The sequence below is a fragment of the Octodon degus genome, unplaced genomic scaffold (genome assembly GCF_000260255.1).
Source record: "Octodon degus isolate 3935 unplaced genomic scaffold, OctDeg1.0 scaffold00162, whole genome shotgun sequence".
Classification (NCBI taxonomy): Eukaryota; Metazoa; Chordata; class Mammalia; order Rodentia; family Octodontidae; genus Octodon; species Octodon degus.
This window is the reverse complement of record NW_004524738.1, coordinates 1,612,588-1,634,084: the sequence shown is the minus strand read 5'-3', so window position 1 is coordinate 1,634,084 and position 21,497 is coordinate 1,612,588. Positions and strand designations below refer to the sequence as shown.

Here is a 21,497-nt window from a genome sequence, read left to right as displayed (position 1 = left end):
TTTTTTTTTTTTTTTTGGCGGAACCGAGGATTGAACTCAGGCCCCTGTGCTTGCCAGGGAAGTGCTTATTCCACTGCCATCTCCCTGGCCCAGTTTTCTGTTTTGATTGTTTCTTAGTTCTTAGAAAATTTTAAGCCGGATGTGGTGGTACACAGCTCTAATCCTAGTACTCAGGAGGGTAAGACAGGAGGATTGCCACAAGTTCCAGGCTAGGCTGGGCTACATAGTGAGTTCAAGGCCAGCCTGGACTTCACAGTGAGACCTTGTCTCAGAAAAGTAAAGTTTGCCTGGTTCTAAAAAATCAAGGGCTGGCCAAATAGCTCAGCGGATTAAAGTGCCTGCAAGCAGGTGCAAGGGCCAGGGGTTCGATCCCCAGGCCTGCCTGATGTGCTGAGACTGGTGATTAAGACTGGGCGTGGTGGCACGCCTGTGATCCCAGCACTTGGGAGGCTGTGAACTGGAGAATCATTAGTCCATTATAGTAGTGAGACTCTGAACACCCTGTAGACCCTTCCCTAAAATACAGACCAATAAATAAAAAATAAATCAAAAAAATCAGACCAAGGGTTCAATCCCTGGTCCTGCATGCTAGGCTAGCCCTGCCCCTGGGGTGTATTGAGCTATCCACTGAGTCTAGGCATGGTGGTGCAAGTCTGAGCTGTGTAGTAAGATCCTGTACCAAATACATAAAATAAAACGAACAGATGAGCAGGCAGAGATAGATTCCCATGTAAATGTGCTGGTATGTTATAAAATTGCCATCTAAACTGTAAATATGAGGTGATGTAAGGTACATGTTAACTTTGTATAATGTGTGGAGTTTCCTCTGTGTTTTGTTTTTAAGAATTCTACATTGTGACACATTTGGGAGATAAATTTATCCAAGTACTTGTAGCATGTTTTAATATATTTGTGATGGGTCATAACTTGTTTGTCTTGCTGCCAGGCAGCTTGAACTACCAGTACTTATGTGTATGCCTGTCCCATGGGAGGCTTTTTATTAATTGAACCGACAGATAAAAGTGACGAGATTCGCCCCCCCGCCCCCCATGGAACAGTCATACATGTACCACAGGTGGTTCAAACAGGAAAGTGTTAATAATAAGGCCTAAAATAAAACGAACAGATGAGCAGGCAGAGATAGATTCCCATGTAAATGTGCTGGTATGTTATAAAATTGCCATCTAAACTGTAAATATGAGGTGATATTTACAGTTATCCCAAGGCCTTGCAGTTATCCCAAGGAGATAAGGCCTTCCCAGTTATCCCAAGGAGAATGCGGTAGGCGGAATATAAAAATTACTATTTCCTAGTTATTTTATAGTGATTAGGAAATGGTATTTGGGTTGGCTTGTAAGTAAAGGTAGTATATATTTGTCCATTTGTTTCATTAAAGTTTTGTCAGACTTTTTTTGAGTGTTTATTACAGTGTCCCAATGACTGTGCCGAGTATCTGAACAACTGCTGTATCCTTCAAAGTACTCATGATCTTTCCCTTTGGGAAAGGAAACAATAATGTAATAAAGAGAGAAGTGGAAACGTCAGACACAGAAACTGTCTTTGCAGTTGTGCTAGTTACTGACCTGAAGTGCTGTCATGGGGGAGGCCAGGGGGCTGCTTCCTAAAGTGCCTCACCGAAAGTACTGTGTTACGTGATGGGTCTCTAGGCAGCCAGGACCTGACTCTCAGTGTTGAAGACTTGGTTTGTGCTTGTGTGTGTGTGTGTGTCTGTGTCTGTGTCTGTATGTGTATCTCAATGCCAAGACCAGATATGTACTTTGAATAGTTTTAAAGCCTGGAATTACTTACGTGCACAGTTTGGCTTGCCAGTGGCTCTAAGACTAACTCATGCTAGACAGATAGATGCCTGTTGAAGTCACAGCCTAAACTGAACTTGCCAGCCATGGGATTGGAGCAAGAGGAGATTGTTCTAGGAAAGTGATACTATTCTCCAGCTAAAATACCCTGATGCCATTGTCTCAGCACTGGAGGTAGCCCTAGCTGTTGGGCAGTTCACAGGTCATTAGTTGGCTTCTTGTCTCTTAAATAGTCTGTGCTGCCTTGGCCAGTGGGGTTTTACATTGCTAAAACGTTGCTAATATGAAGCTCCATGTTGAGTTTTTAAGTTCTTTTTGAGACAGGGTCTCACTACAATTCAAGCTGGCCTTGAACTCGCTCATAGTCCAGGCTGGCCTCTAACTCCCATTGATCCTCCTTAGTGCTGGGATTACAGGTATGCACTACCATGCCTAGTGTTGTTTGAATTTTGGACCAGCATTGATTATCCTGATGGGGAATATGAGTGGTAACCCCAGCACTGGGGAGGCTGAGGCAAGATGATTGTCGTGAGTTTAAGGCCAGCTTGGGCTACATAGTGAGTTCAGAGCTAGCCTGAACTACATAACAGGATCCTGTTTGCAGCCCCATAAGGGCTGCTCCAGAGTATCGTCCTGCCACAAACAGCGAGGGTAGTTTCTCACCTGTGTCACCAGAATTGATCCTCTTCTTCCTCTTCCCTTCCTCCTGTCTCTTTCCATAATCTTTGCAAGTCTGGTAAGTATTTGTAGTGTATTATAGGAGTATTTTCAGATCGCACTTATCTCATGGGTGAAGTTAAGCTGCATCTTCTTTACGTAGGCCTGCGCCTTCATCTGCAGAGGCCCAGGGCTCCAGGCCTCTGCCCCGGATGAATGGTGTTTGCACACCACGGGCCATCTTAAGGCAGAGGGGTCACCACTGAGGTATGTGGTCACTGTAGACCACAGAATTGTTGCCTGGGGCTTGTGTGAGCATTTCAGGCCTCTGGGAAGGCTCGTGGCACTTTTTCAGTATACAGTTGTATTTGCAAATGTCTCTATGGAGTGCCATAAGGAACAGAAAATAAACTGAATGGTTGGAAAAGAGAAGGGGAAAGGGTACAGATTTTTTGAAGAAGAGAGAGAGAGAAAAAAAGGGGGGGGGGATTCAGATAGAACAAGCCAGAAACAGTGTCCGGGAGGCTGCTGAGGTTAGAATAAGGCCAACAGTTAGGCAGGGATTGAGAAGCCAGAGAGAGAGGGGGCAGGAGGCTGCCGCTGTGTCGTGGAGTGCGTGGCCAGTGGCGCAAGGGTGAGCACATGGTTCCAAGGCTCACGAGCTGGTGTGGACTTCCGTAAGTAAAATACAGTCTGTTAGTGGGAAACAGTTCTAGCAAATGAAAGCAGAGGAAGCAGCCACAGGGGCCTCCCCAGGGAGCCCTGACTGTCCCTGGAGATGAGGGTGACAGGGACCGAGTAGTTTGGTGTCTGCTTTCTCATTTTTAGCTCTGGCTTCTTGTAGGTGGCCTCTTCCCTGCTTTGGACATTTTTCAATAGCCACAGAATTATAGAGAAACAAGGCCCTGACTGCTGTCAGTGCGAGGGCGGTCACAGCTCCAACAAATCAGTTTGTTTCCCTAGAGTTGGATTTTCTCCCTCCAATCCTGATTCATTGGTCTGTCTGCTGAAAAGGCAGGAGAGCTGACCCGTGGAAACTCATTCTGCCGGCATGGCGCGCTTAGTGTGATGCAGAGGGGCACCTCTGTTCAAGAGAAGCTAACTGAAAATGCGAAGAAGCGCCCAGTGGGAGTGACGCAGGGGAGAGGGCGCCCTGGGCCGGCCCTGTGACAGTGGAGGCGGGCCAGTTTCTCTTCCGTTTTATATTTACTGCCCGTGAAAGTGTATAGGAAGTTCCAGGACTGCCGATATTCCTGAGGAGAAAGAATAGACATTTTCTGGATGTTGTCTTTACCAAGAACCTCAGTCATGTTGTAACTGGGTAGGCAAGCCGTTACTTAGAGAGATTGAGAATCAGAATTCGAATTTCAAAAAATTCAAATTGCCCTGAGGTGAAGCGCTGTCCACTGTGGTAACGGCCCCCAGTAGCTGTTGGCCACTGTGCTAGTGTCGGCATTGCCGAGGACCTCGTGTGCCATGGGTGTGTGTAGGTAGATTAACTGATACAGTCCTCTAGCTTTTACAGTTTTATTAAAGAAGGCGGCATGCGCCTGTAATCCCAGCACTTGGGAAACTGAGGCAGGAAGATGTCTGCAAACGTCAGGTCATCTAGCCTACGTGGTGTGTTCAAAACCAGTCTGAACTGTGTAGTGAGACCCTGTCTCAAAGCAGAGAACATATAAGAAAAAGATAGCTACTCTGCAATGGGTAAGATGTTAATTCCAACAGTGGACTCAACCCATACCTTAGAAGCTATTTGGGAGTATCTTGGCCATAAAATATTAGCCACCTTTTTCTATTTCTAAAACAAGGTTTAGGTTCTTAATTTTTTTTGACTGCAGTATGATTTTGTGATTTGTTTTTGATGCTTTTTCCCCCCATTCTCAGAGTTTTTAGCCATTTGATTTATATAGCTATAATGTCCCACCAAGTCCACATTGGTAGTTTTATGTAAATGACACTCGCTCTCTTCCACATCAGTTTTCATCTGCGAGAGACTGGAAGGAAAGGAAACTAGAAAATATCTTACTGAAGGAGGAAGGCATTTGTAAGCCTTCGAAATTGCAGGGAATAAGCGAGGCCTGGCAGCATATGCCTGTAATCCCACCGACTCAGAAAGCTGAGGCAGGAGGATTTCAACTTTGAGACTAACTTGCTCAATGCAGTGCGACTCTGTTTCAAAATAAAAGGGATGGGGGTGTAGCTAGGCAGACCCTGGGCTCAGTCCATGGTACTGGAGGAAGAGTTCCATGACAGGTGGTAGTTGTGTGTGCTGTGAAACATGGCAAGGGGTATTTTCTTTGAGCATTAGCAAAAATAGACACCCACCTAGACAGACAGAACTGTAAGAGGAGAGAGAAACAGGCTAATGCTGTCGATTGGGCGCCTGGGAGAGAGTGGCCAACTGGGAAAGTAAAGTCTTGTTTTTACCACTTTTGGACTGATACGGAAATTCTGAATATGGAGCTATGGATAATGCCAAGTCTTTTCCGCATCCTGACAGAATAATTCATGCTGTTTCTTTTGGAGATTGTGCTAGTACAGGTTGTTTTAGGTTGCTCCTAACATAGTCGCCTAAGTAAGTTGTATTGTTTGGGATCTGTTTGTAGAAGGACCCTCCATTAGGCAAATGTGGTGGCAAGAATCAGCAGAATGGCATTGGTGACCTTACTGAATGTCTCTTCTTTTGGTATCCACTGTTTTCTTATCTAGGGGATTATTGTGGATCTCTTGCAGTGGTGATTTGCAAGTAGAATTTTAGAAAATTAGCGGAAGGGGCCGGGGAGATGGCTCAGTGGAATAAACACTTCCCTGGCAAGCGCAAGGGTCTGAGTTCAATCCCCGGTTCCGGGAAAAAAAAAAAAAAAAAAGAATATATATTTGGGGCTGGTGAGATGGCTCAGTGGTCTAAAGCACCTACTTAGAACAAGCTAAGCAAAGCACAGGGACCGTGGTTCAATCCCCCAGCACCACATGCCAGTCAGCCCCGCCCCCTGGTGGGCTGAGCTGGCCACGCACAAAATAAAAAAATAAATAAAATTTTAAAAAAAGAAAAAGAAAATTAGCGGAGTTAGTAAGTAAATATGTTTAGTGCTAAGCTTACTGGCTTGGTATAGTAGAAATGCTTTTGTAATTAAAAGCCAGCTGTCTTCTGTTGGAAATGCTGTAGTCCACATGTGGCACTCTTCCCTAATAGCTCACCATCTCGTCATGTGGGTTACATGTGCTTTTGGTACTTTGTTGGCAGGTAGTTAGGATGTTAACGTGCATTTAGAATTTAGTGCTTTTGTAATTTTGCCTGTTTGGTAGTTTTTGAATTTGACTGTTACCAGGTTGATTAAGGTTATAATCAGGTGTACTGACTCACACCTGTAATTCAAGCATATGGAAGGCTGAGGCAGGAGGGTTACCATGAGTTTGAGGCCAGCCTGCACTACTACATACATAGTAAGTTCGAGATCAGCCTGAACTGCACAGTGAGACCCTGTCTAAAAAAAAAGATTAGAATTATGTTTTCCTTGGTGAGTCAAATTCCTAGGTTGTATTACTTTGTTTTGTTTTGTTTTGTTTATATAGGCCAGTCTGGCCTTTGAACTTGGATGGGTCTTCCTGTCTCAGCCTCCTGAGTGCTTGGATTACAGGTGTGTGCTACCATGCCTCGCTCATTGTTTTTTTTCTAGCTAAGAAAATTTCACATTTTGAAGAAGATCAACCAGTACATGCATATAGTTTACCCCAAGATAGTCGACACTGTAAAACTCAGAGCAACTTTCGGTATTATGTGGAAGTACGCAAGTAATTATTATGTTTTAATTTTCTTATTGAAAATGATAGTAAAGAACTTCCAGTTCATCATTTATAATTGAATTTTTTTGTCTGTACTGAAGTTTATAAAAGTGGATAACTGAAAGAGAGATATGGTCTACAGGTGAAGTGGGATATGATTAAAAAGATTTGGGAACAAGTGATAGCCGAGTGGAGCTAGGACAGGACCTCAGCCTGTAGGAAGCTGAGGTGCAAGTCTGGGGACCATAAAAACGAAGATGAAGTTGCTCCGTTCTCGTTTCGTTCAGATTGCACTGTGCGCAGAATGCTGCTCCTGCCTTAGCGGAGCATTTGCTTCTCATTCAGAGACCCTTCTTAAAAAAATAACAAGACATCACTTTGGCTAATATTGAGGCCAAAGTGGTGAAGTTGGCTGCCTCCATTGAAAGAAGACAGTGATAATGTACAAGGATTGAAGGAGAGAACTTTATTGCCTGGGAAAGCTGTCTCTCAGCTCGAAGCTGCTGACCTGGGTAAGATTGTGGCCAGGAACCATGTGCCCCGGGCCCGGCCACTGGGTAAGGCGCACAGCAGAGAAGGCAGCCTGGTGAGAACTGATACCAGGAAGGACAAGGTGCAGAGTGTCGATAAGGGAGGCTGACGGACTGCTTGAAAGGCGGCATGGGAAATGTCTTTAAATTAAAACCTGTGCTGTCTGCTAGGTCACTGTCCCCAGGGAATTGGGAAATACAGCTGTAGGCTCAGGGGTACAGTCCTGAGGGGGTGACAGAGCGGTCCGAACAGAATGTGTTTGAGTGGGGGGGGGGTAGAGTAGAAGTGGGGTGTAGCACCTTTAGATTAGAGAATACTTTTTTTTTAATTTTGGTGAAGGGTCTACAGGGTGTTCAGGGTCTCACTCATAGTGATCTGACTCATAGTGATCTGCCTGTTTATAGCCTCCCAAGAGCTGGGATTACAGGCACTCGCCACCATGCCCAGTCTGAGAATGATACTTTGCTAGGAAAGAAGCTTAGAAATCTTGCCTTGTAAGATTTTTTTTAGGTATTGAGAAGTTAAAGACAGTTGTTTAAGAGTAGAATGAGAAGAAACACGGCCTTAGGGTCGATTATGAGGTCACAAGTATGTATGAAGTTCAGTGTCAGAGCTCTTCCCTGGCAGTATGCCTCGCGCCCAGCCACCATGAAAACTTGCCTCCATGAATTTGGGTTTTTGCGATGTCTTCCTTTCCTTCCCAGTTCTTTTTGTTTGGGTTCTTTGAGACAGGTTTGCTAGGTAGTTCAGGCTGACCTTGAATTCACCAGATAGCCCAAGCAGGCCCCAAACTGGTTCTCCTCCTGCCTGAGCCTCCTGGGTGCTGGGATTATAGGCACGCACCATCATGCCTGGCTCTCCCAATTCCTTTGTATGGTTGCCTTTTTATTTTTCTAAACATTTTGTGGTGGGGAACATAGAGGAATTAATGCTATTTTTTTCTGATTATTTTATATCCTTGTAGGAAACTTTGAAAATTTGTTAAAATAGAAGTGTTTTTTTTTTTTTTGTTTTTTTTTTTAATAAGGAATTTTTTTTTTTTTTGGTTCCTCGAATGCCTTCAGGGCACTTTTGGCCAGCGGGAGAGGTGTGAGGTTCGAACTCCAGCAACCTGAGGCTGACAGCTTTGTGGAAGCAGCCACTTAAAGGCCTGAGCTAGGGCCAGGCCCCCAAAATGGCAGAAGTGGAAAATTTGTTAAAATAAATTCAAGTACTAAATTAAGAATTGCATTGTCGAGGGCCGGCCAAATAGCTCAGCAGATTAAAACATTTGAAAGCAGGCACAGGAGCCCGGGGTTTGACCCCCAGGCCTGCTGTGCCCTCGTTGTCCCCAGGGTGTGCTGAGCTGACAGTTGAGACTGGGCGTGGTGACTCATGCACCTGTAATCCCAGCTCTTGGGAGGCTGTAAACTGATGGATCACTATGAGTCTGATGTAGTAGTAAGACCCTTACCACCCTGTAGACCCTTTCCTAAAATTAAAAAAAAGAATTGGATTGTCTAAGCAAATGTTTATCCGAGGATTTTTAAAGAAAAAAAAGAACATGGGTATTTCACTTGCCAAGTTCAAAATTGATAATTTAGAGCTTGAGTTACTTTAAGGAAAAGTAATTAGTAATCACTCAGATTTTTTATGGAAAAGAGGAAGCTACGAAATTTTATTTATTCATTGGCATAATGAGTTTAAAATATAAAGCACAGTGTTCACTGTGGGAAGCACAGGCCAGTGGCTGTGCTGGGGGCTGCTGTCCTCCAGCCCCCCACCCTGCAGCCCCACCCATGCTCTGTGGTGGTGTAATAGCAGTGCCCATACTGTAGCAGCTCATAAATAATGCTTGAAGTCCAGCTTCTGTAGAGTAATTATTCATTAAATATCTGGTTTCTAAAAGTCCTTTTCTGCGTATCATATTTTCCTGTTCCTTTAACCTAGATCATTCATAGTCTCCTGTGGAAATAAAATGTTGTCTCTTTTGTGTGAAATACCTACTAATGCACTTTTTAAAAAATTGGCTTTAATTTCTATTAAAATTTGTAGTTTCTCTTTAATTCCCTTGTTTGATCTTTACATCAGAAAAAAAAAGATTATCGTTCCTCCTTACACGTTAGTAGGAAAACACTCATTCTGTTGTGAGTTGAGGGCATAGGCTCAGCTTTTGTAGCAGCCAGATCTACGTGCCTTCCTTGGAACCAGGAGCCCAGAAGGGGCCGTAGTGTGGAGGAGCACAGACGTTTGCAGAGGATGGGGCCTGCGCCGCATCGCTGTCCGCAGGCTTTGTCTGATGTCGTGTTGCCACCTCATACCACTTGTGCCAGGCAAGGACCCTTGCCTTAATTAAATTTAAATATTTCTAAGATTAAGATTATTAATAACTTAATCCTGTGCCTTTGGGCTCAGAGAAGTGTAATGACTTGAGCATAGGACATGGCTGCATCAGCAGGGGAGGAGACGTGCACGTGCAGCCATTTTCTGGGAGAAGTGGGGTCGAGAAGAGAGGGGCCGCTCCTCGAAGCCCAGTCCCAGTCGGCTGCTTCATTGTGGAGAGTTCGACGCACTCTTGTAGTTTGTTGCATTGCGCAGAATTTATACTCCTATCCAGTTGATTCCAGGGGTGTTTGGTGAAGCGGGCTAACCTAAGAGTATTTGTCCAACAAAGGGTCGACTTAAAATGTAAGGTGCTAATAGCTTCTGTATTTGAATATTTTAGAGAAATGATACTTTTTATCCCTTTATTGCACAATTTGATTTTGACTCCTGGTTGAGGTATTTTTCTGCTTTATTGCTCCCTGACCTAGTAGTGCTCCCAGCTCAGGATGGATGATTCCAACTGCTCAGGCTGTCAGTGGAGGCCTAAGCCGCTGTGCTTCATTCAGAGCTGAGTAATGCTCTGCTCTTTACCTTATACCCGCACTAATCTCTTAGGTGTGGGGGAGATAATTCTTTGTGTAGCTCTACCTTCTGGTATACCTTGAAAGTGCCTGGAGAAGCAACATTTTTAATCCTAAAGTGAATACTACAAAATCTTTCACTAGTGAAAGTTTAAAAACAAGTGGCTCCCCTTCAGAATCTCTGGTTCGTTTTTATAAACAAGCTAGTTCATTTATTTAATGGTATCAGCTGGACCTCAGGGCCTTAGGTGTACTCTGATCATACATGCTCACAGCCCACACGTCAGTTCAGACGGAAGAGCAGGGGGCTTACCCCGGGCAGGCAGGTCATGCCGCTCCTGCTGACGCGTGCTGCACAGTGCCCTCCTGTCTGAATCCAGGTGCATCAGGTGACACGTTGCTCCTCACTGTTGAGTTTTGGAGAACTTTACTAAATAAGTGCCCATCACCTAGACCCTGTCTGGGGAGAGGGTTAAGCTTGCATTCTTCACAGGTCTCTTCGTGGGGGTTGATATAACCACAGCCTTCCAGGAGATGGCAGCAAACCCTATTTTACATTCCTACGTTTCAAACAATTTCAGATGCACCTTGGTTGTATTCTTGATTATTGTTACAATTGTCTTTTTCCCCTTCTCTAGGTGGGCAGTATCAAACCGAGAAATGCTCATAGCGCAAAACAGCTCCTTGGAGTTTAAGCTACACCGGCTCTATTTTATTAGCTTGTTAATGGGTGGAACCACAAACCAGCGAGAGGCATTGCAGTATGCTAAAAACTTCCAGCCGTTTGCCCTAAATCATCAAAAAGGTGAGTCTAGGGCTGGGGAGATGGCTCAGTAGGATAAGCGCTTGACCAGCAAACGCAAGGATCTGAGTTCAATCCCCGGTTCCGCAAAAAAAAAGGTGAGTCTAGGGTCAGATGTCATAATGCTGGCTGTTGCCACCAGTGAAGTTTAGTTTATCTTAACTGTGTCTGATGTACATATTTGCTAATGAACTGAAACAGCTGTGGATGACTGTCTCGTCCAAAAGAGTTGTGACGGGCTGTAAAACAATAGTAAGCCTCTAAATTGAAAAGCTTGAAAGAGACATTGTAGTTCTGAGGATTCCCTTTTACACTCTGAGGAGACTGAGAAAGAATGATTATGCCACACTAGGAATAAGTGTAGAACACTTTCTGGGTGTGGTGGTGCTAACCTTTAATCCCTGTACTTGGTAAGCTGTGGCAGGAGGGTCACTGTCGAATTCATGGCCATCCCGAACTACATAATGAGATTTTGTCACAAAACCCAATACAAAACAAGTGTAAAACACGAAAAGTTCAATACTTCCTTCTTTTTTTAAGACTGAGTCTTGCTTTGTAATTCAGGCTGGCCTTGAACTCACAGTGATCTCCTAGCTCAGCACCCCGAGTGCTGGAATCAGCAGCGTGCACTGCCACAACTGAGTTGGAAGTTCAGTATTTTCTTTGAGTAAACTATTTCAGGTGTGAGTATCCAAATTGTGGTTGCCTTTTCATGTAGACATCCAGGTGTTGATGGGAAGCCTCGTGTACCTGAGACAAGGGATTGAGAACTCGCCCTACGTCCACCTGCTCGATGCAAACCAGTGGGCTGACATCTGCGACATCTTCACTCGGGACGCCTGTGCCCTTCTGGGGCTGTCTGTGGAGTCCCCACTGAGCGTCAGGTATGGAAAAGCGCCCATCTGGTAGTGAACTGGGACGCCACCGGGAGTGATGAGAGCCGGGAGGAGGTCTGTCTGCCGTGTGCGCTGGTATTTTGACGGACTGCGGCAGTTGACAGTGACAGCTTTAGGGAGAGGATAGCCAAAGCATGTGAGCTTCATGTGTTCCGAGAGCGTTTGCCGTGCTGCCGACGTGGGCCCAGATGGGGCCGTTACAGTAGAGGCTAAACGCTGGCGCCATGCGTGAGTTGGGGCCTCCTTGCTATCCTCCCGCTTGCTGTCTTGCTCACCACCAAGTGTCTGCCATCTAAGACATGCTGCTCGTACTTGACAGTGTTCCAGTGAAGCATTAATTGTAGAGAATCCTGACTTTTGAGTATCTTTTTTTTTAATACTCCGTGATTGGAAATTTGCTAACAATACATTAGCTGTATGCTGTTACATGGTGATTGCCCTGAGAAAAAGCACACCTGAATGTCATTTGAGCTACATGAACCAGCTAGTTACTCTTTCTCTGAAGCATGGATTTTACCTGAGAGAATCAGTAACAGACACACCACTTATTTGTGCTCAGGTTTTTGACTTTTTCTAAATGAAGGAAATACATTCGTTAAAGCGACTGACAAGTATCTTGGCACCAGTTAAGTTCAAGACTTTCAAAAAGAAGACTTTCAGCTAAAATTAATAATTTTGAAACCTCCTATGCTTGACTACATTTGTCATCTTCTGTTTACATGAAGACTTTTCTGATGAGATTGATGATAGTATCACAGATTTTTATTTTTTTATGTTTTTGTATTTAGTAGAGGGTCTACAGGGTCTTACTACACAGATTGGACTCGTAGTGATCCTTCTGTCTTTAGCCTCCCAAGTGCTGGGATTGCAGGATCCTGAAACAAAATGAATTTTCTAGCAAAATAACTTGTAGCTCTTCCATTCATTTAGTCCCAGATCATTCTGATTCTGCCTTGTGTGCCAGGCACTGTGTGGCATGCAGAGGAGTGAGGTACAGTCCACATCCTGCAGTGTCCCTTGTGCGTGAGCTGCACAGTGTCAGGTGCTGTGCTGCCACCATCAGGTTCTCTGGGGGACATCACTGACATGAGGATGTGTGTGTGGGAAGCCCACTGGGGTCAGTACCTTAGCACTGGGTAGAGCAGCAGGGTTGGGCAGGCCAGAGTGTAGCTCACCAGTGCAGCCCACCAGTGTGAGGCTCTGCGTTCAATTTCCAGTAACACTCCCTGAGAAAAGGGGGATAGGCAGAGAAAAATTGGGGCGTGGCGTCTCCACCTATCGGTGGGGAGCACCGATGTCCTGGATTGGAGTTACTGGAACAAGGCTGAGGGTTGGCTGCAGACACTTCCACAGCTGAGAAGTGGGCACTGGCCCCTGGACAGGGATGTTCTCAGTCAGAAATCTGTGCAAGAAACATGTCGTTAGTGACTGCTAAGCAGAGCCCTGTAGTTCTGGCCAGTGTAAAATATTAAAGGTTTTCATCATTAGTATCATTTTTTTTTTGGTTTTATATTTAGTACAGTGTCCCACTACACAGATCAGACTCGTAGTGATTCTCCTGTTTTCAGCCTCCCAAGTGCTGGGATTATGGGCGCTCCCCCACAGGCCCAGTCTCAGTTGCAGTCTCAGCGCACCCCAGTAGTGGGGCCAGCATGGCAGGCTGGGGATGCGACCCCAGCCGCTGTGCTTTTCCTAGCAGGCGCTTTGGTCTGCTGAGCTATCTGGCTGGCCCATTAATATCATGGGTTTTTTTATATAAAATGTTTTAAAAGATAATCGGTTTTATCTACTTTTGTATATGTGCTCCTGGAGTGAGCAAGTTTTGTATACTTTTGCTGGGTGTGTAAACAAGCACCAGTCTGCAGGCCAGGTTTTGAATATTACTGGTCTGATAAAAGTGCATAGGAGCACATTTTACAAGAAAAATAGATTGAAGTATGTACACGATCTGTGTGTGTGGCATACACGGGGGAGAATAGGCAAAAGCGTTATATTTTATGAGCTGCCGGGTAGCGAGTCCTGCCAGGCACCTTTCCTTCCCGATCAGGATGGCCGCGGCAGCTCTGGGCCCTTCTGCTTGCGCTGACGGGGTCCGTGCCCTCCTGTCAGATCCCCTGCTGGCCCTGCTACCAAGCCTGCATGCTTTTCTGTTACAAGTGTCTGCCTTGCAGATCCATCGTTCAGAAAACGATCGCTTTAGCATTCGTTTTAAGGTTTTTTTTTTTTTTTTTAAACTTCATTTCTTCCATATTGGTAAGGCTTATTTAGTAATTTTTAGGGTTTTGTGTTGAAGCAAGGATTGTTTTTTCAGTAACATAAAGTATACCAGTGGGTCTGGGGGATGGAGAAGGGAGAAAGATGTTCTATTTCCTCTAGCAGAACTGGCCAGGGGCTAGGAAGATGGCTCAGTAGAATAAGCGCTTCCCTGGCAAGTGCAAGGGCCTGAGTTCAATCCCTGGTTCCGCAAAAAAATAAAAAGAACTGGCCAGGTTTGCTTTTAGCAAAGCAGAGGTCTCTGTGTCTGCCCAGGGGCCGGGCCGCAGCACAAGACGTCCGGGCGCCTGGCTGGCTCTGATGCATCCTCTCCTCCTCTCTAGTTTCTCAGCAGGTTGTGTGGCGCTGCCGGCTCTTATTAACATCAAAGCTGTGATTGAACAGAGGCAGTGCACTGGAGTTTGGAACCAAAAAGACGAATTGCCTGTGAGTTCATTTTCTGCTGATTTAACACTTCCTTCCAGAAGGAAAGACCACATTTAAAGGGTTTTAAATTCCCATCTTTAGCCAGGAAACACTACTGAAGCCACTTGGCAGGTGGTTTTTATGTACATATATGCATGGATTAAAAACAGATGAGGGGTTGGTGTAGTACTCAGTAATAGAGTGAATGCTTTATTGTAAGGCCCTGGGTTCCATTCCTACCCCCTCACCCACCCCAAATAGCTGAAAAGCCTAATAACTAATAACTTGGAGGCACTGGAGGAATGTTCTGGAATTTTTGACTTAAAGTAGCAATGAAAGCCAGTGAGGAAAAACATAAGATGTAGGGAGGATCTATACATATTGTAGCACTCAGGGTGTTCTAGAATGCAGTTCACAGAACTTGCGCTGTTTTTTTCTTAAATATAAAAAGCAGTCTGTCAGTGGAACTGGATTTCGTGTGGTCTCAAACATTGGCACTGGTGCAGCCCTGCTCTTGTGCTGGTGCCTTTTTCCCTCATACCAGTTAGAAGAAGTAACTCTTACGTAACTGTTAGAGCTGAAGTCACCCCTTTAGCATTTGCAGTCAGCTATGACCTGCAGTACTCTGTGTCACTGCTGTCATGGAAAGTGTTGTGGTTTTATTTTTTCATTTATGTATTTGGTACAGGGTCTCACTATGCAGCTCAGGCTCGTAGTGATCCTCCTGTCTGCAGCCTCCCCAGTGCTTGGATCACAGGTCTGTGCCACCACTCCTGGACTCAATCACTGGTTGAGCGTGCCCCAGGTGTGGGTCCAGTGTGGCATGTTGGACCAGGGATCAAACCCTGGTCCCTGCGCTTGCCAAATCAGGTGCTTAGTCTGCTGAGCTATCGTGCCAGCCCTAGTGCTCTGGTTTTAAACATTAGTGCCAACCACCTGTGTCAGTCGTAGTTTCACTTCTAAAATGAGGGCCAATGGGGCTGGTGAGATGGCTCAGTGGTCTAAAGCACCTACCTAGAACAAGCTTAGCAAAGCACAGGGACCGTGGTTCAATCCCCCAGCACCACATGCCAGCCAGCCCCGCCCCATGGTGGGCTGAGCTGGACACACACACACACACACACACACACAAAATTTTTTTAAAAAATTAAAAAAACAAAATGAGGGCCAACAGGCACACTGCAGCACTTGCGTGGTGGCTGCCAGGGCACAGTTGGCGTGTAGAGTATGTGTTGCTTCTGGAATTGTCATCCCTTCGTCATGCTCCTAGCTGTGAAAAGGCCGACACATGCATTTAGGCTTTTCTTTCTGCCGCACTGGCCACAGATTTATCTTCGGCTCCCTTGTTGTTCCAGCTGGCAAACCTAGCAGTTGCTTGCCCCAGCGTCCCCTCGAAGATCTTCCTGTGGTTAAAGACACAGGCGCCCTTCTAGCCCCGAATATAGTCGGACACAAGCAGCACCTGCTCAGTGCAGCTAACTTGAACAAGGGGAAAGAACTCAAGCTCCCACACCCTTCCTGAGAAAGGGGACTGCCAGCTGGCAGTGCCCAGCTATGCTGTGTGTGACAATGCCCCCCAGCATCGGACAGAGCAGCCTGAAATGCAGGGTGACCCGCTGTTTCCCGTCAGCATTATTCTGCTGGATTCTTGTCAACTTTCCCAAAAGAGCCTCAGTGATGGACCTGAATTCTGGTTGGCATTTTTAGATTTAGAAGGAACGCTAGCGTTCAGAGCCTCAGACACAGGCCGGCTGCCCTGCTAGGTGATTTCATGGCTTCCATAGGACTTGTTTCTTTTGCAGCAAAGAAATAATGGGTACAAATGCTGTGGACTTTGGTGTGCAGATTGCAAAAGGCCCTTTTGAAACTTGTTTTGCTGCCCTATTACTGGTGGTTTCTGAGGATCATCACGCTCAAATGCTGGGAATCTCAGATCTGAAGTGCATGCAGATCTAAGCCATGTTTACGCTGCCTTGGAAGGAGGTGCCTGCTGGGCGAGGTGCACACCTGTAACCCCAGCACTAAGGAGGCTCAGGCAGGAGTGCTGTATTTGAGGCCAGCCTGGGCTATGTAGAAAGACCCTGCCTCAAAAAATAAAAATTAAAAACAAAGGGAGAAGTTACTTACTGCACTGAATTTTGTTACCGAGCTAAATGTGCTACACCGCGGGTTTGGAAGTGTTAACAGCATCATCCCATAGCAGCACGTGCGTAGCTGTGTGTATAGCAGCACAGTTCACGGTAGCCAAAGAGCTGGCTCAGCAGCATATGTGGCTGCCTGGCAAACACAGAGTCTTGGGTTCAGTCCCTGGTACTGCAAAAAACAGGGATAGGGGCTGGGGAGATAGAGCACTCAGCAGCCTGAGCACTGGCCTGGCAAGCACAAGGACCCAGCTTCGATCCCCAGTACCGCATGTGCTGAGCCGACCCCTGGAACCCTGGCTGTGCCGTGCCAGCCCTGAGACGGCGTGGTGGCAAATGCCCGTAATCCCAAATAAAGTTTGTGCCTGGAGGTTTTCTGAAATGTAACTAACCTTTTTACATTTTCGTTTTTGAGCAGATTGAAGTTGACCTTGGTAAAAAGTGCTGGTATCACTCCATATTTGCGTGTCCCATCCTTCGCCAGCAAACAACAGATAACAACCCACCCATGAAGTTGGTCTGTGGCCATATAATATCAAGGGATGCCCTGAATAAAATGTTTAATGGTAGCAAGTAAGTGTTGGACTGCTTAAATGTTAGTGAGTGTGGAACTTGGTGGGAGAAGTAACGTTAAATAGTTGTATAAATGTGGATAGATTGAGGGATAGATTTCTTAGCTGTTTTGCAAAGTGAATAGTATCCGATCTTTTGTCAACAAATCTGCTTAATTTATTCATGGTTAGATCTCTAAGCATGATCTGTAGCTCTTCTAGTGTGAGTGTATCCCCTTCCCATTTAGCATTTTTTAACCTAGTCATTTGTCTTGGGAATTTTTGGGGGGGGCGGGTGTGGAGTATTTCACTGCATGAAAATGTATTTAGGTATTTATTTATTTATTTATTTATTTTTTGGGAAACGGCTTCACCATAGTTCAGGCTGGCCGCTTATATTTCTTTCCTGCCTCAGCCTCCTGAATGCTGGGGTTGCAGCTATCTGCTGCTGTGCCCATCCTATGCTCAACTCTTCAGAAACTTTGAGAAGCCCTTTTCTAGCTGGGCACCCCTTTGTGTTCTTCCTAGACTGAAGCAGCTCGGGTACCGTAGAGGCCAGGCCGAGCAGTGGTCCTAGGTTGAGCCTATGCTGGTTTCTGATGCCACAAATGAGATATGCAGGGTGTTCTTGGTGTGGCACGAGTGCCTGGCATCCAGATAGCCTCCCTTGCACAGGTTGTGTAATCCACACTTTGAAATTCATTTAGACAGGTGCGCTGTAAACTTAAGGAAAATTGGATCTGAAGCAATTTTCAGAAAAGTTGTCTTTGTTTAAAAAACAGTTTTTACAGATTTCCACAGCAGGAGAGTGTTTACGTGTGACTCTTGAAAGCCTAGCAGTACGTTGAGGGAAAGAAAGCATGGTTAATCCTCTGAGCAGAATACTGAAGCGTGTGCTGTGCGTGTCAAATTGTTTTAAGATGTTCTAGGACTAGATGAAAATTGAGTGCTCAGTATGGAGACTGTTCTTTGATTCAGTCTTTTCTGTCTTGTTTTCAGATTAAAATGTCCATATTGTCCAATGGAACAAAGTCCAGGAGATGCCAAACAGATATTTTTCTGAAGAAGTGGATTTAGTTTATTGATTTGTAAGTGAAACTGAATTGTGGGTACGTTTCAAGAAGAGAGCGTTGCCTTGAGTGCAGCTCACTGAGGACCCCGTGTTTATATAAGCTAACGCTCCCGGAGCTTGCCAACTCGCTAGTGTGCACACCGAGGGAAGCGCCCCAGCCGAGTGTACCGTAGGGCTTTATTATACTCTTGGTCTTCATTTCTGATCAAGTAAATACACCAGCAGTTGTCATTTAGTGCAGGTTTTTGTACTTAATTATATGGTGGTTTTTTTACAACTTCAGAGCAGAAACAGAAAATGAGCTTCCCTCCATGTGTTTAATATTCCTGCTTTAGTGTCATTTTCTTGATAATTGTAAGCCTTGAGAGCATTTGTGCAAAATTTTGTTTTCTGCTGCTTATGCATAATTAACTGAAAAAACCTTCAAAGAAAGTTTGAACAGATCCAGTTGTGGTTGTAAACCTAATTTGTATTTCTGGTTTTGCTTAAAGAAGAAAGCTGTGGTAGATCCCAAATTTGTTTTTTGACGTTTTCCTATGCTCCAGCTCGCGCCTAGAATTCCACACACCTGCATTTGAGCTCTACCTGAAGCCTGTGTAAAATTCTGTCATGAATTTAGCAGGCTGGTGGGAGAAGTCTTCCACTACTTAGGTGGAAGGGGTGTTATTGGATTTTTTGCTTTTATACCAAGAGGTGCTTGTTTTAAATGCATTCAATAAACTGAAATTTGGAAGTTAGAAGTGTTTCTTAAGTTGACACATGCTCTCCTGGTCCTGGTAGCCCTGTCCTTTGAAGCCTGCCCGCAGGACCTGGCCGGCTGGCGCGGTGCGTGTGTATATACAGAGCTGTGCACCAGCGTCGCACGTCGTGTGTCTGGAAGGGAAAGCATGCTCCAGGCCACAGTGCGGTGATCACCCCGTCACCCTACGTCCTGAACGTTAGAAGCTAGCAACTTTGCTATAGTGCAGAACATGTTTATTGCTGTTTTTGTGTTTGATTAGTGTACTTACTGTTCAATGCCGCTCTCCTGCAAAGCTTATCATCTCATTGACTGTGAATCTGTTACTCAAATGGATACAGATAATGATCTTTTTTTGGTGAAGTATCTTCATTTAATGCACTCTCTAGGAAGAGCTATGTAAAAGAGACTTTCTCTGTATGAGGAACTACATGGAAGACTTCAGTGGATGTAATTCTGACTTTGAAGACCCATGAAGTGGCTTCATTGTAAGAAAAATGTTACATGGAAATCACCAAATACTTACTTTATTTCATCTGACGTGGAACTGAGTATCAATATAGGAACACTTTCATGCAAAACTGAAAAAAGAAGAAAACAGAAGCAGAGAAAAGCGTGCTCCTTTTAGGCCACAGATGGACTTAATTTAAGGGAAAAGGGTGCACAGCAGATTTGGTGCTAAGTTAATCGCACATTGGCAACACCCACAGTCACCGGCCCAGATGGTTTGTGCTGAAATGTTTACCTGGGAGAGCTGGGCTTCACTGGGGAGGGGGAGGGTACCGCAGAGACTTCCCGTGGAGTGCCGCATGGTCGGGTTCGTGTTGAGGGCTGCTCGGTGCTGTGAGGTTTGCCAGGACTCTGGACTGGCCCAGGTCGGAGTGTTGGCTCTGTGCAGGCTCAGTCTGGCCCACAGTGACTTCTGCTTCGCTGTTGGAACCACCTGTAAAGTCCCCCTGTACCAAAGCAGTGACAGAAGAGACTGAGACAAGCTCCTGGACCGCGAAAGAGAAGGGAGAGGATGCCAGGCAGTACTCTGTTGAGGGTATAAACTGGTTTACTTAGATACTTTCTCCTTTGAATTGAATTCTAGAGTGTTTTGTTTTTGTTTCTTAATTTCTTTCTCCCTAGGCCAAGTTTAGCTTGATTCACATCTTATTCTTACCTTTGCACCTCACGCATCCACCCAACCATGAGGCTTCATGTAAGGTTTGGGCAGTACAGTTGTGCTCTAGAGGCTGGTGGTAAATATTTGGGCAGCAAGACCCTTCACGCGGTTGGCTCAGGCCACTTTCAGGACAAAGGCTAGATTCCTGCTGTATCCCTCTCCTAGTGTGGGGAATCCATTCCCGGTGCAGCTCATGAAACTTAACAGTGTGCTGGGTACGGTCCTTGTGTACCACACTGGGCAGGAAGAGAGCCAAAAAATGGAAATTTTTGGTCTGATAATTTACCATGAAAGTTATGTCTTGTAACCTTCAAGTACATGGACACTTAAAACATAGCAGAGACGAGATATATAGGAGAGGTGGGTTCAGAGAGGCCAGAGCTTAAAACCAAAGATGCTGAGGCACAACATTCTGTCCTTCCTACTCTAGAGAGCCTTCACAGGTGGGGCCATGACCGCATCGTTGCTGGAGCATCCCATGTCAGGAGTGTGGGGGATGCTCTGTCTCTTTCTGCCTCCACTCGAAAAAGGTAATCGTAAAGACAAGGCTTTTTACAGTCAGATGAATTATGTCCACTGGAAATAATTTCAGAATGGTTTCTTCAACATCTGGGAGCCGTTTCAGTTTACCAGTAGTGGACAGAGGCTGTGGGACTATTCTTGACCCATAAAACCTTTGAGCAAGTCTTTAGATTCTGGCTTAGCCAGAACATCTATATGTTCAGGTGTACCCTTCACCGTGGCTAAGATTATCTTTTTGAGCTTTTTCCTCCTTTGCGTTAATGATCACAGATGCCATTTCTGTTTTATTGACGATTATATAAGACTTCTAATACAAAAATGAACGGGTAATGGTGCCTCTTTATTTAAAAGTTTTAAGAAAAGAGCCACCTCATATTCATAGTGTGTATTTTGTGAATGTGTGAGCTTTTAACTGAAAATAAGGATGTTATGAAGTAAATCTTTTTGTTTTAAATTTTCTATACTGGCTGAGATATATAGACACTAAAACCCACACCAAATCATGTGGGGATGAGGATCTTGTTTTTGTTTAATTTTTTTCTCTCCAGTTAGCTCCATAGGTTGTGCAGTTCAAGTTCAGTATTCTTTGTACTGTTAAATTATTTCCACCTCAGTGGTGTTGGGCTTCGGGACAGTCTTCTAACAAAGACTAAGAACTCTTGATTTGTCGGAACAAGGCAAGCTGCTGGTACGACGTTAGCCCTCTGGTGTTCCAGCTCAGCCTCTGATAGAGTGGACTGTCGGCCACACTGGTCAGTCTTTTTAGTCAGCAGACTCAGGTTATATTCGGGGCAGGTTTGGTTAGTTTCATCACAAGGATGTTTCTGTCAGGTGAAGACTAAAACCAAGTCCCCGTCGTCATTTAACCCCGCTCGCGTTGTCATCTCTGGTGATGCCAGGACACTGCGGCCTTGGGGGTGTTAGCCAGGAGCACGAGGGAGCCTTGGGGTTCCGCGAGCCTGCCCCGCTGTCTTAAGTGGCGCAGAAGTGCTCACCCCGAGCAGGTGCACACTTCATGGACCTCTCTTGCTGAACCGCAACTGAACAGATACCAAAAATACAATGACAGATGCATTTTAGTAGCAGACAAGGCAGTTAGATGTGAAACGAGCTTTCCGCTGTTGACTGTACTTTAAGACAGTGAGAAAACAGGAACTCTGTTTTTAAAAAGACACCTTTTGAACTAGCGAGGGGACAGACACTTCGTTTACTTCCAGAGGCTGAAGCAGCTGGCCCTGGCCAGCGGCTCAC

At 45.3% G+C, this 21,497-nt stretch overlaps 1 protein-coding gene across 2 annotated transcripts in view; it reads left to right on the top strand.

The window, feature by feature from the left end:
• The window catches only part of Rmnd5a (required for meiotic nuclear division 5 homolog A), a 53,563-nt gene extending 32,349 nt beyond the window's left edge, over positions 1 to 21,214 (top strand). Inside the window, exons 5-10 of one of the 2 annotated variants that reach the window (XM_023702927.1) lie at positions 10,315 to 10,481; positions 11,197 to 11,362; positions 13,972 to 14,074; positions 16,613 to 16,767; positions 17,745 to 17,833; positions 18,946 to 21,214. In XM_023702927.1, coding sequence (XP_023558695.1) covers positions 10,315 to 10,481; positions 11,197 to 11,362; positions 13,972 to 14,074; positions 16,613 to 16,767; positions 17,745 to 17,808 — 655 coding nt within the window. In that variant the 3' untranslated portion in view covers positions 17,809 to 17,833; positions 18,946 to 21,214. Of the gene's footprint in view, positions 1 to 10,314; positions 10,482 to 11,196; positions 11,363 to 13,971; positions 14,075 to 16,612; positions 16,768 to 17,744 lie in introns of both variants that reach the window. The other variant, XM_004642788.2, reaches the window with a different exon arrangement.
• The last annotated feature ends 283 nt before the right edge of the window (positions 21,215 to 21,497 follow it).